This window comes from Apus apus, chromosome 1 (assembly GCF_020740795.1).
Source record: "Apus apus isolate bApuApu2 chromosome 1, bApuApu2.pri.cur, whole genome shotgun sequence".
NCBI lineage: Eukaryota > Metazoa > Chordata > Aves > Apodiformes > Apodidae > Apus > Apus apus.
This window is the reverse complement of record NC_067282.1, coordinates 18,126,033-18,142,545: the sequence shown is the minus strand read 5'-3', so window position 1 is coordinate 18,142,545 and position 16,513 is coordinate 18,126,033. Positions and strand designations below refer to the sequence as shown.

General features: G+C 34.9%; 1 protein-coding gene across 10 annotated transcripts in view; it reads left to right on the top strand.

The window, feature by feature from the left end:
• The window catches only part of PSPC1 (paraspeckle component 1), a 64,616-nt gene that overhangs the window by 27,766 nt on the left and 20,337 nt on the right, over positions 1–16,513 (top strand). For 5 of the 10 annotated variants that reach the window (XR_007888502.1, XR_007888503.1, XR_007888504.1 and 2 more), the window contains exons 7-8: positions 4,956–5,013; positions 9,592–9,761. The exons of 4 other annotated variants lie outside the window; for them this stretch is intronic. Coding sequence is in view for 2 of the 6 variants with exons in the window: in XM_051609343.1 (XP_051465303.1) it covers positions 4,956–5,013; positions 9,592–9,761 (228 nt within the window). In the remaining 4 variants the exon portion in view is untranslated. Of the gene's footprint in view, positions 1–4,955; positions 5,014–9,591; positions 9,762–12,396; positions 12,872–16,513 lie in introns of those variants that run through there. One more of the 10 variants, XM_051609318.1, reaches the window with a different exon arrangement.

Here is a 16,513-nt window from a genome sequence, read left to right as displayed (position 1 = left end):
TTTTTCAAACTCCTGGATGGGGTCTGTCATGCAGTTAGTAGACTTCTTGAGTAGTTTAAGCTGGAAGAGATCTCTGGATGAGAGATCTAGATCATCATCTAGTATGATGCCCAACTCAGAGGAGGGATTAGCTCTGGATTTAGGTTGCAGTGCTCAGGAGCACACGGCAATTTTGCATTTTGAAAGAAGAGCAGTATTTTTATTTAAAATTATTTAATGTTACTGGATGTAATTTAGTAAATTGACCTGTTTTGGGATAATGTAACTTTCAGATCATATATACAGATGAATTAATGGATAAACCACTGGCAGCTTAACTTCCTAGTTAAGAGTGAGCTAGCCATTGGTTCAAAGTAGTAGAATATTCTGAGGAAAATAATAACACAAGCAAAAGCATCCCCCAAATTCAAGTTTACAGTGCCAAACTATCAGCTTTAACCACTTTTATGGTTTATGTGTTATAATATAGGCATCTTCCAGTCAATTACAATTTTGTGTAAGGTTTAAGGGACTTAACACCTCCTGAAGAGACATTTGGAAATAATTTTCCTTTACCTGGAGGGACCTTAATGAAATACACCACTGTAGAAGGGAGTGGTGAATTCTAGTACAGAAATTTCTTACCATTTTGGACAAATATAAGGTCTGCTAGAGAATTGAATTCAGTTTCCTTGTTAATGAAAACAGGTGAGAGTCATCAACACTGTGAATTACATTTTGCGCTAGAAGTTAGAAAAGTTACTAATTAAGTCATTGATTTTTAATATGCAAGGGTAAGTTTATAGGGCAACTGCTCTCTTTTATATATATAATTTTATAGGGGATTTTTTTAATGCCATGTCTTAACATTATTTTGGCCATCATTCCTTAGCTGAAGTTGAATGAGTAGTCCTGTTAATGGAGATACCCATCTCCTGGCCACAAACAGTTGAAGAATGTCTGATCTGTCATCTTAATATTTCTGTTCATATCTTGCTTTTTGCTTCTAAAATATTCAGTGCTGTATTTATTCCATACTATAATTTTTGGACAGTTTTGTTACCATGAAAATTGCATAATTTTCATTTTCTTCAGGCTGCTGCAATTGCAAGGCAAAAAAAAAAAGGACTTTTAGTTAAGAAGAAATGAAACAGTTCTAAATCAACTTGCATTTTTATTTTCAGTCTGAGAAGGGAATTGCATCCAATACCTCCTCCTGTATCAATTCTTAGGTATCTTCTCAAAACAGTTTGCTTCATGGTTTTATAGAGTAAATTTAAAATTATACTATTATATTTTAAAAAAACAGAAGAGTTATCTTGGCACTTCTCTGTATACTGGTATCAGTGGTGATTGAGGTGTAACAATGTTGCACATGATATACCTCAAATGCTCAAGAAATCTGGTTTATAATACTTGTAAAAATGGGATAATCTGTACTATATTAAATACACAGCGTATATATAATTTGAAAATGGCTGACTTCAATACTTTTCTGTAGATCTACTTTTTGCAGTCGACATTAAAAGGAGCTAGAATTGGGAGGAAATCTCATTTTTAATGCTTGTATCTAAAGTAATTAGCAAGTATAATGCTATAGTAGCCATTATAGCAGGTTTCCTAAAAGCAGATTACTCAGATGAATCACAGCTGCTTGAGGTTTTTTAGCGTTATTGAGTTCTGAAGTATTTTACAAGTATCCTGCAACAGAATTTATTTGGAAAGCTTTTGAGTTGTGTGTAAAGAACTATCTTTTTACAATATGATTATATTATTTCTTGTTTCCCTTTGTTTTTGAGTTGTGTGTTGTTTGCTCTAATTTTCCCAAAGCTTAAATCGCACTTTACTGCACAGCCTTTTTCGTACTGCTTTCTTTTCCCCTTATAATTGCCAATCACCCATTTTTCTTCTTCTCTTCCAGTTTAAGTTATTTTTCCCAGGTACCAGGTGACTTCAGAGGTTCTTAATTGCCTCCCTAATATTTCTGTAGTAAAAGTGTAGCCCTCCTGTCTCGCTGCTCAGTTTTAATGCCCTGGTAATGGGTAGTTATGAGTGGCTTCTGGGCAGCTGCTACTCATTGGAAGAATGAGCAGCTGTATAGTGAGGAAAAGAAGCTCTGAGAAGATAATGTGATCATTGCTATGTTCTGCAGAGGGTTTGAGTATCCAACAATGAAGCTTTCAGGTGGGCTAAGAATATAAACCAGCACTGGTTTGGCCACTCATGACTGCCTGTTGGTATTCCTTTCTCTGTCATATTTTGGGCAAAACCCTCTGCAATAACTTCTTACTCTCATGTAGTGAATAACTGTCTAGGATATGAAGTTTGTGGGATAGGAGTGAATTTTTGTTACCATCTGAACTCCGGCAAATACAGGTTTTGGCAAATTATCTAAGTACGTGTTTTTATAGTTCATACCTGAGGCATTTAATTGCATTGTTGATGTATGCTGTTTGTTAACTTTTTCAATCAAGTGTTTTCTATGATGCTAATTCCATGTTAACTACAGAGATGAATTTCCTCATGCTGAAAATTCAAAAGAATGTGATGAGTTATGAATGTGCAACAGTAGGAATAGTAATAATTCTTGTAGGCATGTGGATAGATAAACAGGCAGCAGAGATAATAAGGCACATTTATGGATCTTGAGTCCATAACTGAAATGTTTTTTAAAATATTAATATTTCAACACCAAATTTTAAGCTACAAAATGGCAAATAATTGCTTAATGTTTTTGTTAAGTTTGAAGGTTTAGATTAGACTAATAAAAAAGAGTAGAAATTACATGTTATACACCTCTTTCTTGTTGCACTTATTAGTAACTAAAGACACGTAGCATTTCAGACTGAAAAAAATAGTGGTTTGTTGCTAGAAGGAAGTGTAGTTTACTTTTTAAAAGAAGTATATGTTACAGCTTGCCAATGCTTCTATCATTTGCTAAAACAACCCCAGATTAAGTTCTAGTAACCAGTACAGATTTATAGCTCTGTATTTAACATCCTTATCTAGCTGATGTTGCACTTGGCCCTGCCTTATATGGCATGTTTCACATGAAAAAAATTCACCCACCGACAGTTGGACCTGAGATACTTCAACTAAGTTATGTGAAGTAATTAAAAATCTGCTACTTTCTCTTGCACTAAAGAGTGTCTTGTTGTTTGTAGCATATCCTGTTGTCTCACAGGCAGATACACACGTGCACACACAGTCTGACTGACATAAACTGAGACCCACAATGTGTTTCTAGTATGTTGGGCTAGGGATTGACATTAGGGATGGCATACTGCTTTTCCTTCTGCTTCTTCATGTCAAGGCTGAAGTGTAAAAGCAGACTAATACCAACAAGGTTACAAACTGCTGATTTTGTGACTGACTCATTGGTATCCGTTTGTGGGTATGATTGATCCTAACAGGGCTGCTGATTTTACTTGAAGGGTCAGTTGACATTACTGTGAGAGGTCTGACAAAGTGGTTGCATCTTCTGTTATAAGGGTTGAACTTGGGTTCTAGAACCAGAAGAAAAGGTCCTTCTTTGTGTTCATCAGCAGCCCTTCCTATCTGGATGTTAAAACTGTCTTTGAGTTGTGAAGCCTTACTTTTCCTCTCCACACTAAATCATATTATTTAAAAACAGTGGGTAATCATCTTAGGTTAAGTTCATTTTATCGGTATGAGAAACAAATTTATTGAGCCTTTTGTCATGTATCTTAGGACAATTTTGCATACCAGAATATTTTACAAAACTATTGACTATTCTGTCAAATGCTGGTGTCTGCTTTACATGTGTGAAGACGGAAGACTCAGTTTGGAATCCCAAACATGACTGAACAGGAGTTTTGTTAAACCATACATATACTGTGAATATATTTTGATTTGATTAATATTTCAGTTCCAAGGTTGCTTTTAGTAAGACTGATTCAGTTGCCTAGTATATGGAATTGTTTTCTAAGTTCACCTGAACTTATACTCTTAAATGACAAATGGAATGATTTTCAGAGTCAGGTAAATTTTTTTGCATATGCTTATTGTCTGCATGTGTTCACTCAAGAATGGAATGTGCATTAACATTCTTGCAGAAAATGGAGAAAAATGTTTTGGTGTAAGTGTCATTAGTTTTCATTTTGAACTGCGAATTTGTTTCTATTTCATCCTTTTGATGTTAACAGCAATACTAAAATCCCTTGGCATTATCTGTGATGTGCTTTGTTTTCCCCTAAGTGTTGATTTTTGCCACTCTGGGTACTATCTTGAATATTGTTTCACATCAGGCTGTGGTTCATGATCAGTAATGTCAGAACTCTTTTGCTGTTGGATGACTGAGCATTGATTGAATCTGGATCAATTTGACATGTTATTTGTCTCTTCAGTGTAAATGTTATATAGTTCATGTTGATACTCCATTTTTATGCTGGTTTCAAAAGAATGGTCAATATTTGAACGCATGATTTAATTTATCAAAAGAATGCACCAGCACCAAGTTAAGTCAAAACTATTTGAACAAAGATGAACTGGCAGATTGAGTTTATATACCATAATATAACACACCAGAACTTGGTTTCCAACCAACAAAAGTATTTTTGAGTTGTAAAGCCAGATGAACTGTATTATTTGAACCACAGCCTTTAGGCAATTCTGTAATAAGACCTATTTACAGTTAAAATGTAAATGTATTCCTTCTTAATAATGAAAAACACTGCGTGAAGATGAATTCATTTGCAGTTGATCACAGAACTATGTGGGAACTTTAGACTGCTGCATCTGATAATTCAGCTTATGATATTTAACCTGCCATATTGAAGTAACCATTCCATTTTATTTTGTAAGAACAGGGGAGTATAGTTTACTTTATTCCTTGTGCATTTTTGTAATCAGTGGAAAATTTTGAAACTTGAAAATTTTTATTTTCATTGAATAAATGGGAATGTTTTAAGTTCTAAGAATAATAGGTTGACCATGAAAAATATGTTTACTTTCAGAGAGAACAGGAAATGAGAATGGGTGATATGGGTCCTCGTGGAGCAATAAACATGGGAGGTAGGGATCTGAAGGATAAAGGCTTCTGTAATGTAACATTTATTTTTCTTTGGGACTGTACATGTTACTCAAGCACTAATAATTAGTGACAGCTACTGGCAAAAAGGAGTAAACAGTATTAGGAAATTTAAAAAATTGACATATTTTGCTTCCAAATAGCTGTTTTTTTCCCCAGTGCCTGTTTTATTGTTTGACTACCTGTGGGAGGAAAATATGATGTTCAAATTAACAGAAGCAGTAAAGGCAGGGAAGTGTAGTGGTCTAGGAATAATCTGGTACAAAAAGGAATTTTCTAGTCAGAAAGTAATTGGCATTCTCTTGAAAGGACTACCTATTCAGAGAAGTTGCATGCAGTGAAATGATGTAGAGCTTAAAATCATAGAATGGTTTTGATAACCTGTTGTTAAAAGTTCTTGTACCTGACAAAAGATTAATTATGTTGTTGGTGTTCTGCTAATTTACTGCAAGTCTATATTTGCAAGTATTCTTAGTTCACTTCTGTGAATTAAAATATTGTCACTGCTATAAACCTCTACTGTGAAGTCTAGAAAAGTACATTCTTAAGAATTAGTCACTGCTTCATATATGCAAACTGAAACAGTTTAGAATCCTATATAACCAGAAAATCTGCTTTTAAACAAGCAAACAAAACAGAATACTTCTTAAAAACAAACTTACTAAACTGTAGTAATCTCTTGGAAGCTTTCTGATGTTCATTTAAGTAAATTAACATTATTACTTTAAGAAAAGTTAATACTATTTTTGCATATTTTAAATTTGAAAATACAAGCAAAATTTAGTAAACACTGTCACTTGACCTTTTGAGTAATGTGAATTTGTAGGCTGATGAATCTACTCTGTCCAGGTCTTAAAATGCATTATTCACCATTTCCGTATAAATTGAGACACATTTATAGCCGCAAAATAGAAATAGGCACTTTCTTTCAGTGTAGATATGAAGAGCTTTAAAAAGAATTATAAAAAAAGACATTATGAAGTTACTTAAAACTAATGAGGTGAAATATACATTTTTACCTTATAGTTGTACTTCTGCATATTATTGCAGTCTACTTGAAAATTTTGTTTAATTAGGAGGCTTTGTAAATATTGATATTGTGAAAACTAGTAACGCCAGTTGTCCAGATCCTCAAGATACATGTTTTATGTACAGATTTTAAATGTTTATTTATAGCAATCAGTAAACAGCCCTTTTCTTGTCGGATTTATAAATGCTTAAGAGTGACATTCATTGTCTCACTTGTAAACTTTGTGCTATGATTTTGCTTTTAATCTTAATACAAATGATTTCAGAAATAAATATGTAGTTCCAAAAGAAGCTAGTAACAAAAGTAACAGTGAACTACTATAAAAGGCAAAAAATATGCATAGCAAATAGGTACGTACATACAGTGTTTGTTTCTACAGTAGCTGGATTTTAGGTTAGGTCACTGTAGAGATTATTTTCTTCCTCCAGCCCATTAACAACCCCACCAATACAACAAAAAAAACACAACAACTGATCCCCAAAACCTATAGTAGACCTTTAATTGCTGGTTTTAGCATCTTTTCTCAACATTTCTGTTGTAATTCCAACTTTATTTTTAACTAGTCTTTATCTGCCATTTGTGGCTTTTCATCATGTGGGACACTGGAGTGCTGGAGTATCTTCAGTAATGGTAATAACCTGCATGATAATGTTATTAGAAAGCAAAGTACCTTAGCAACAGATTGGGCTGACTTGTGCAGGACCACTCATTTTTACATTGTTTTCTGTGACAAATGAATTCTGAGAAAATCTTCCTCACTGTAGCGCTTAGCTGGACCTGTAATGCTGGGTGCAGCCGAGCTTTTCAGTATGGGGGAAGACTTTTTTGAGAACTGTCTCTGCACTGATGAGGATGATTGACTGTGATTTGTTGCTACCTCTGCCCAAACCTTAGCAGACATTAGGACACTGGGAGAGTGCTTTTTCAGCCCTCCAGATTGCAGAAAAAGACTTTTCTATTTTTTCAATGTCTGCATTGTGGCATGAACAGTGGATGACTACTTTCCATTTGTTACTGGACCTGGTCCAGGGAATTACCTGCTAACATCAGTGTCCCACATAAAATAATGGGTAATCAAGTGGTTAGCTCTTAGGGTCTCCTAGGAGGACCTCTGAGACATAGCTAAAATTCCATAGTGGAGTCTTGCTGAAACTGTGCAGGGCCTCTTTCTCACCTTTGCTGAACACTGTCCAGTTGTCCTCTCCTGTCAGAGCTGACTCTGCCTGAAACTGGCGTCATAATATAGAATTTTGATAATCTAGGTCACTATGCATCACTCTAGAAGCAGTATCAGAGAATCATATGGTTTGGGTTGGAAGGGTCCTTAAAGATCATGCAGTTTCAACCCCCCTGGATGGGCAGGGACACCTTTCACTAGAACAGGTTGTTCAAAGCCCCATCCAACCTAGCCATTAACACTTCCAAGGAAATTTCTACAACTTTCCTGGACAAAGCTGTTTAACCCTCGCAGTGAAGAATTCCTTCGTAATGTCTAACCTAAATCTACACTCTTCCAGTTTAAAGCCATTGCCCCATGTCCTATCACCGCTATGTGCCCTTGTAAAAAGTCTTTCTTCAGCTTTCCTTTAGGCCCCCTTCAGGTAGTGGAAGGATGCTGTAAGGTCTCCCCAGAGCCTTCTCCAGGGTGACCAACTCCAGCATTCCCAGTCTGTTTTCGTAGGAGATGTGCTCTAGCCCTCTGATCACCTTCATGTGGGTGTGTGTGTATGATATAGAGGTTAAGAACTTTGTTGCAGTTGAAGGATAAGTGAACACCATCTGAGTGTGGCCAACTGGCTAAGTTTAATTAGAAGGCTAAGTAAACCAGTAAGAGATAATAGAGCATTGGTTGCTTTTGGTTGATGGCATTACTACTAGCACTACCATCATGATAGTCCTGCAGACTATTTCTAGCCTCTGAAAAGAAATGTTTCTCCTCATATCGGCAGTTTAGACTTCTCCATTTCCTTCCATATTTAGCCACCAAATGGATGACACTAAAAAAACCAAACAGTTTCAGTGCATTTTCAACTGTAATTCTCTTGAATTGTAGCACAGTCTTCTACTTGCTACATGAACTGATAATGCTTGTGAGTAGGTGAGAAGCATCCAACTTGTGTATACCTTTGTTATAGCTCAGTGTCGTATGGAGAGGCGTGGGAGTTTCTCATTACTAAGCTCAAATGAGTTCTGCTTTTCAAAATAAGAATATTTTTCTGTATTGCTTCTAATAATCTTGTAGCATGTTGCATGGGTTGTTTTGGATAAGCAATTTGCAGTTGGCATAATGAGTGTGATCAAGCCCAGCTCTGCAATTTTAGCATCAGTATCTTGGATGCTTAAGTGCTGTGATATTTGTACTCAGGGCAGGTAATAAAGATGTAACTTTGCATACCTGCATGTAGTCATGGTACTTTATTTGTGCTAAATGGCCTGTTTACAGTGATGTACATTTATATATTAAATACTAAAGAAGTTACAATTCTGATGAGAGGTTGATTTTTGAAAGAAAGTTTATTAGTCTAGCAACATCTCAGATTTCATTATATTCTTGGATGTTTTCATGACTTAAAACATAGGCTAGATTCCAAATGCATGTCTTCTTCCATTATCAAATTTTGGATGCACACTTCTGTCTGAAAAGGGTAGAATATCGTTGGGAGGGCAGGGCAGAATGCATCACCACCAGTCTTAAAGTTGATATTTCATAATAGCAGATGTGATGTTAAAATCACTTTTTTCTTTCCTTTAGCAGCATGAGAAAATGTTATTAAGGCAATTTTAACTGCCTGTTGAGTATGCTAGTGGGTAGTGGCAGAGTGATGTTTCCTAGCTCAGTATTACAGCTAAATGATCTCCTCTAAAGATGTCTTTAAGCTTTTCTTCTACCTCTTACTGTGAATCAGAATTTTGGAGGAGACTGTTCTGTCACTTTCAGTTCTAACAAAACTTCACTTAGCTTCCTGGTACTTATACTGTAATAAATTACATTAAATGCAAGATTTATTTATGCCATATTACAAATAATTTATTGTAAATTTGAGTGCTGTCTTTTGTGTTGCTTTTAGACACTGGAATAATTTACTCTTAACACTGTATACAGTTAACCTAATACTGGTACAACAGTTCTTGCAAATGTGTCCTTAATATCTTACGATCCCTGAAGAGCCAAGTTGCCTTACAGCTGCCAATTACTTCAAAATCACTTGAGATTTTGCTATTTCTTGGTGTGCATAATGCATATATATGCTATATGAACACTTTCTGCACAGAAACTGTACACCTGTATTTGGCTGTGTAGTTCAGGATTTTCAACTACACAAGGTAGATTATGTAATGCAAAATGATAGAGATCAATGAAAATCCGTTTAAAGTCAAATGATTGAGATAAATGTACAGTCTCAAAGAATTTTTTATTTTTATTTCAAGTATTGGAAGTCTTGTACCTTTGGCTTTTTAAATACTGTAAATTGCTTGTTTATTCTTGTAAAATTCAGATAGGACAGCTCTAAGTATAGATTGTTTTGCATAGATGCGTTTAGCCCAGCACCTGCTGGTAACCAAGGCCCTCCTCCAATGATGGGTATGAATATGAACAACAGAGGAACTTTACCTGGCCCTGCAATGGGTCCTGGTCCTTCCATGGGACCAGAAGGAGCAGCAAATATGGGAACACCAATGATGCCAGATAATGGAACAGTGGTAACGTATCACAAATTTAATTACTTTGAATAGCTTTCATGTCTCATGGCCCATTTTTGTTACCAAAGATATTTTCACACCAAATAAGAATATGTTGCATGTTTTGAATCTGTTTAAAAAATAATTGATAAAATTTGTTAATGCAAATAATTTTCAACACAGAAGGGGAATCTTTTATTTGATATTACTGTGAAGGTCCTACTTCCCTTAGGAATGGGGTGAGGTAACCAGACTTGAAATTGAAGTTAGAATATACAGCACAACCTGTCATGAAAATCTCATTGATAGGAGGAAAACACTTCTGTAAAATGAAGAAGAAACAGCATACCATAGTATTCTGTAAACTCAGGAATTTGCTGGTTTTGTGTTTTGGTGTTTTGGTTTTTTTGTAAAACTAAATTCTGTGTATTGGTTTGTTTGGGTTTTTGATGAATAGTTAAATGTTGGAAGCTATGTAGTGTGAAGATATCTTTGTGTAAACAATTTAATTTTTTTAAAGCAATAGTGTTTTTTGTATTTCCTTTCTAACAGTGTTGAAAGCATGAGATTATGACACTAAATTATGCCACTTAAAAATTGTGTGCCAACAGCTATTGGGTATAACTGTTATATCAATATAGGGAAAACAATATTGCCCAGTAGCCAAAGGTAGTAAGGAATGTCTTGAATACATCCTGGAATATTTTATCAGTACCAGATAATCCACTGGGATGCAGTTAAAGCAGTAGCTATTTTTGCTCTGTTCTCATAGCCAGTCACACTTCCTAGCTATAATGTCTTACGAAGGGAAACAACTATACAATTTTAAATCTGATTTTTACGTATTTTTCAGTATTATTCTGTAAATAGATATTTTAAATGTTCTAGTTGTGGTGTGAGAGAAATATTCCATTATAGTCTTAATAGAAGTCAGAAGTATTTTGTAGCTGTATTTTATTTATATATATGCCTTCTGAACAGTATCTGTGATTGAGCAATCTGTAGAATGAAGTTTGGACAAAATCCTTTGTTCCTTAGAGGCAAATGAGATTTTGATTGAGCACAATATACATGATGACTCTGGTCTTTACCAGTTAAAGAAGAGGGTCTGATTTCACATTGTACAAGCCAGCTCATTCTATCCCTCACAAAATGTAGGGATACTTTTCATAAAATACTGTTTTCAGAGATGCTTTTGCTGGAGACTAGTGTGTTACTGGTCACTTCTGGAACATTCTCTTGTGATTATATGGACACTTAAAAAAAGTTGTAAGGAAAAGAACACGTATCCTAAATCAAGGTATCTATCTCAAACTGTTGGTTTTCTAATAAAGTCATTCCAGGCATGGAAATGTAGAGAACATGCTGACACTTAGAAATGCATGTTTTAAAAAAAATTATATATATATTTTTCTTCTATTTTATTCTACATGCTACTGAAGGACAAATTAGATGCCCTTTTTTGTTTCTTTTCCATTTTGGACTGTGAAGATTTTTAATTTGGGGGAACAGGCCCCTTACTGTATTTTTGCTACTGTTGGAAAGACACTTTAAAGATCATTTGAGGATTCTCTCCTAAAACACTGTAAGAGTTAATTTCAGTTTCCACTGAGAGAATTGGACAATATGTTTTATAGATCAGAAATACAGGTTTTGTTTTCTTTAAATTGGATGATTTTTTGAAGTCTTTCTGGAGACATTTGGAGCAATCTTCTTTTTGTTTTACTGCAGTCTTTTCAAACATTATCTTTGAACATAAGATTTTAAAAATAGCTTTAACCCATAAACCTAGTATATGTTATGCTGAGTTACTGTTTTAAATGTCATCATGTGGGGTTCTTTTTTTAAACACTTGAATAAATACTGAACTATAAGTGCTCAGATGCATATTTTAGGTTTTAATTGCTATAGCCAAATCTGTGTAAACATGTATATCTTTATTAATATTGATCACAGAACTACAGAAAATAAATATGGAACATTAACTGGATTATCATTTTACATTGATATTTCTGGTTAAGCTTTATATATATATGTAGGGTTTTTTTAAACTGGGCATAGTCCAGTTATGCATTTTAACACTAGTTGTGTCAGTTTATCTGGACTGGATTTTAACTCCTGAAGTGCCATACAAAAGGCTGATGCCAGGTAGCACAGCCTGAAATACACTTTATACACAGATATGTGGGTATATAAGTTAATTTTGCTATTAAAAAAATGAACTTGCAGTCTCTAGAAATACAAAAGTGTTGGTTTTTTTTTTTTCCTAGATTGGCAATATTTGTGTGTCTAAAGGAGAAGCATTGTAGTTGGTATGTAAGGCAGAATAGGGCTCAGGTATAAAATTGTTTGCTGTTTCTTCTGTTACATAGAGAATATGTATTGCTTCAGATGTGTTTGGAAGGATGAAGTCAGATTCAGCATGAGGGTTGGTCTTAGTACTTAAGTTTTAAATTTTTAGTTTACAAAGTTGGAGCCTAACATTAGCACTCTTTAATTTCCAGCTCTTTTTCCATAATAACTAATTGAATTGCTCCTTTCTTCCCTCTATGTGTGATCCTGATTCTGCTGGACTATCTGCTGAACTCCATGACAACTTCACTTGTGGTTTTTGTTGTAACTCACATTTGGCGTATTCCAAATGGACTTGTATTAGCATAATGAGAGATTCCCTCAAGGAGGTCCATCACAGATGGGTTCACCTCTGGTTAGTAGAACGGGCTCTGAAACTCCTCAGCCGCCAATGAGTGGTGTAGGTGCCGTGAGTGGTGGACCTGGTGGCTTTGGTAGAGGAAACCCAGGGGGCAACTTTGAAGGACCTAACAAGCGTCGCAGATACTAAAACTTATTTCATTCCTTACTGTTTAGAAATTCCAGTAAAAATATACAGTGATATGCCTTTATAATTTTAGCTGTTATCTGGAAATGGTTTTATTGTTATTGTAGTCTTTAAAACAGTTTCTTTTGTAAAACTTTTTTTGTATTCAGTTGTAGGCTTTGTAGTATAGAGGAGAAATTATGCAGATCATTATGTAAGGCAATGTGTTTGTGACTAGCAAAATACAATGTGTGACTATGCTGTAAAACATGCAGTTATCTGATTAAAATAAAATACAAAAATCACCAGAAAGAATTTTGGGAATGTTATTACTGATAACGGGTGAGAATAATGTTGCACTTAATTAAAAGGGCATCATTTTCATTCTTACGTAGTTTTTTCTGTGTGTCTGTGATGAATCTGTTTAGCTAATCTGCATGTTGCAGTACATGCTGTGAATTATTTATATCAAAACTGCTTTTGTTTGTTTGTTCTTTTGAAGAGCATAAATTGTCCTGATACCTTAGTCTCCCTTTGCAAACTTAGTCATGATAGGCTTATCAACAGAGTATTATCTGTTACTCAAATTATTGGAAAATTTAACTTGGGCCATAGAGGGGTGGGGAACTTCGGAAAAGGAAATCTGTATTGCGCTTTATTCATAACAATATGAATGAATTTACCTAAACCATGCTTCTGCAGGAGGAAAGTTGTTGTGACATCCATGCATTCTGCTGATCACTAAACTATCTTGCCGCTGCAAGAAAGGAGACATTGGGCAAGCTGGTTTAAAGCCTTCTACTGTGTAATGCATCATTATAAGCATGCATTTCCCCCAGTGGTTGGTTTGAATAGAACCAAGTTTGTTATCAATTATTAACTGTTTAATAAGCAGGCAGACACGTTTTCCAGTTAAACTTATTGTTCACTTCTAGTAGACTAATATGTATTTAGAAGGGATTGCACATGAGTATTCTTGATAATTGTTTTACAGTGGTGAATATGAAAAATATCTATTTTCAGCAAAACTCAGGCTAGATTTGCTGATGGAGTCTTGAAATAAAACTGGTGATAATGCGACTAAAAAGCTTAATATTTTGTAAGCTTAAGATTCTGTAATATGATTCAGATTTTTTTGGTCATGGAAGATGATGGAAAAGACCTATTGGTTCTATTCCTGTATGGCAAGAAAGTAGATGATATTTTTGGTTACTGTTGCTTTTTTACTGTGCAAAATAGTTGTAAAATATTAGTGTTTCTTTTTTTATCATTTCACTCTCTTTTTCAGAAATAGAAATTACTAAAATTTCTCTGCATGAATAGTGATACTAAATGGACTAAAACCAGGTTTGTGATAACATGGTCCCCTAATTAAATCAGAATGCTGTGTATGTGGCTCAAAGCACAGGGTGCAAGAAGCAGAGAGCCCATGCATGTGTTACCTAATATAGCAGTGATGGTCTTGGTGAATTGAATTGTGAGCAAATGGTAACAGGAGAATTGAGGCATTGTTGGCATTCTAGAAGTACCCCGTTATTTAAATTGCCAGTATATATGGCTTTAAGATATTATTTCTTACAGTTCAGGAGTTATCACATGTGTACCTCCTTTAACTGTTGAGCATTTTCCTTTAGACTTGTCTTTAATGTTGCCATTTTTTGCTCGAGATACATGCCACACTTAATGGTTAGTAACGCAATACCAAGTTAGGTTTAAAGTCTGTAGTTCTCTTTCTCCTGCTTGATCCATGCTTCAAGCTTCATTCTTAAAAAAAACAAAACACCTTGCAACTTGTTTGGGTTAGCACGTTATTCCTAAAACTCAACATTTGGGAAAATCGCTCGGTTTTCACTAGGTGTGAACTAGTTTGTGCATATAGCAACTACTGAAATTCTCTGCTTTGGTCTGCTGCATTCAGTTTAAAATGCAGTTTACATCAGTGTCTAGTAAGGTGATTAGATGACTTCTATCTCATCTTTTCTGCCCTTGTACATGGCATTTTTTTATGGTGATTGATAAAGTACTGGTGTGAGCTGGTAATTCTAAACTGTAAGGCCATAAGGGGAACATGTTCTAATACAGTTTGAATTGGATTCAAGAGGTCTGTTCCGTTTTTCAAATGAAAAGACTGTGTCATTCAGGCCTGCTGGCTAACTTCTGTGTATTTCTTTAGGTATATAGACCATCACCCTGTTGTAGTACCTGAGTATGTTTCACAGAAGTACGTTAAACATACCAAGTCTGCAATAAGTCATTTATTCTTTTGCCAGCCTCATGCTATTTTAAATGCTTTTGTTACACTGTGTTTTTGCTACCAAGCAGCATTATGTATGTATTTGAAAATTACTGTGGATTTTAATTGTTATTAGTGATTGTTATTCCACAGTTTTGAGCTACTCTTTCTGTAAAACTCTTCACTCAGAGGGCTCTGCTGCATGGTAGCAGTGGGTTTGTCTGCTGTCCTTATTGCAGAAAGTCATCTAATCTCTTCTTAAATATTTATGAACCAAGCCTTAAATACTGAAATGTTGAATTTGGCCACACTTTGGCCACAAAGACTTAATGAAGAATTTTTGTAGCTGATGACAGGCTGTCAAATTCAGCTCTTCATAACTTTAGTTGTAGGGCTGCCTGGCCATGACTGTGTTCATCTCAGTGCTAAAGGCAGTGATTTTCATTTTGTCAAATAAGGTAGTAACTGACTCTAGCTAAACAATCAACACATAATTTTGTTAGGAAAGGTATAATCCCAGTTTAGTTCCTAAAAATTGCATATAGAGGCAAGATTATTGATTAAAAGTACTGCCCATGTGCTGGAAGTAATTGATCTTTCTTGTTCCTTATCTGGCCGATCAGTTTATATTTTTTTCTGTGTACACATGTACTTAAGTTTTTAATGGCCTTTGTTCTGTTAGACTAGAAAGCAAAGTGAAGTCCTGACTCTCTCTGCTATGAGCTATGATAAAACATAAGCTTGGAAAGGATATAAAGTTAACAACTACAGTGCACTCATTTTTAGGTTGTGCTGAGTTTTTAATTATTCCCAAAATGTCAGTCTAAACTGCTTAGTTTTGATGTGAGATACAATTTTAATACTTAAAGATAACAAAGCTTTTCTATTCCATTTAAGTAAAAAAAAAAAATCACACAACTAGAAGCCAATTTGTCTAACTGCATTTGCATTTGTCACCTCAGCCATTTGAAGGGGAGGTATTTGGCACTTGAAAAAATTAAATTCATTTTGGTTGGTTGTGAGTTAATTTCGTTGTAGTTCTGTCCAGCATGCTCATTAGATAAAGCACTAGATAAATTAGATAAAGCTTGGCAAGCTTGGTGCCGATTCAGATTCAGTTAACTGTGTTTCTTTCCTTAGAAAATACTTAAAAATTGCTATGGATTTCTAAGTAAGAAAATTCCTCACCTTAAGTTGCTTTATCATTGTCCACATCTGTTTTATCCAATTGGACATAAATGTACAATGAACTGGAGACTTTCATTAGAACAAAAGGTTTACATAGATGGTAAGAAGACAGTATGAACTAAATGTTACATTAATTTTAACTGTAATCCAACAGAATTTTATCTGTATATGTATGCATCCTTTGAGGAGCATTCTGATCTAAAGTGTGCTGTCATATTTTAAAATGTTATACCAAGCTATTTTTCCCCTTCTCCATCTTTGATTTTGGATTTTTTAACTTGAAAAATAAATTAATCTGTAATTACAAATTCTTTTGACATATACTAAATACAAATGCATTGACTTTTGTGAAGTACGGATTGTTAAACAGTCACAGCCTGCCTCAAAATAACTTGGCTCAGAAATGACAAAATGACTTGATCTAAAGGAAGATTCTCAAGTGAAAAACAAAACCCAGTGGGGTTTTTGAAGGGGGAGGATATGCTTTGAGCTGAGATGTTCAGCAAATGAGTGGTGTGCTTTCATGGCATGAAG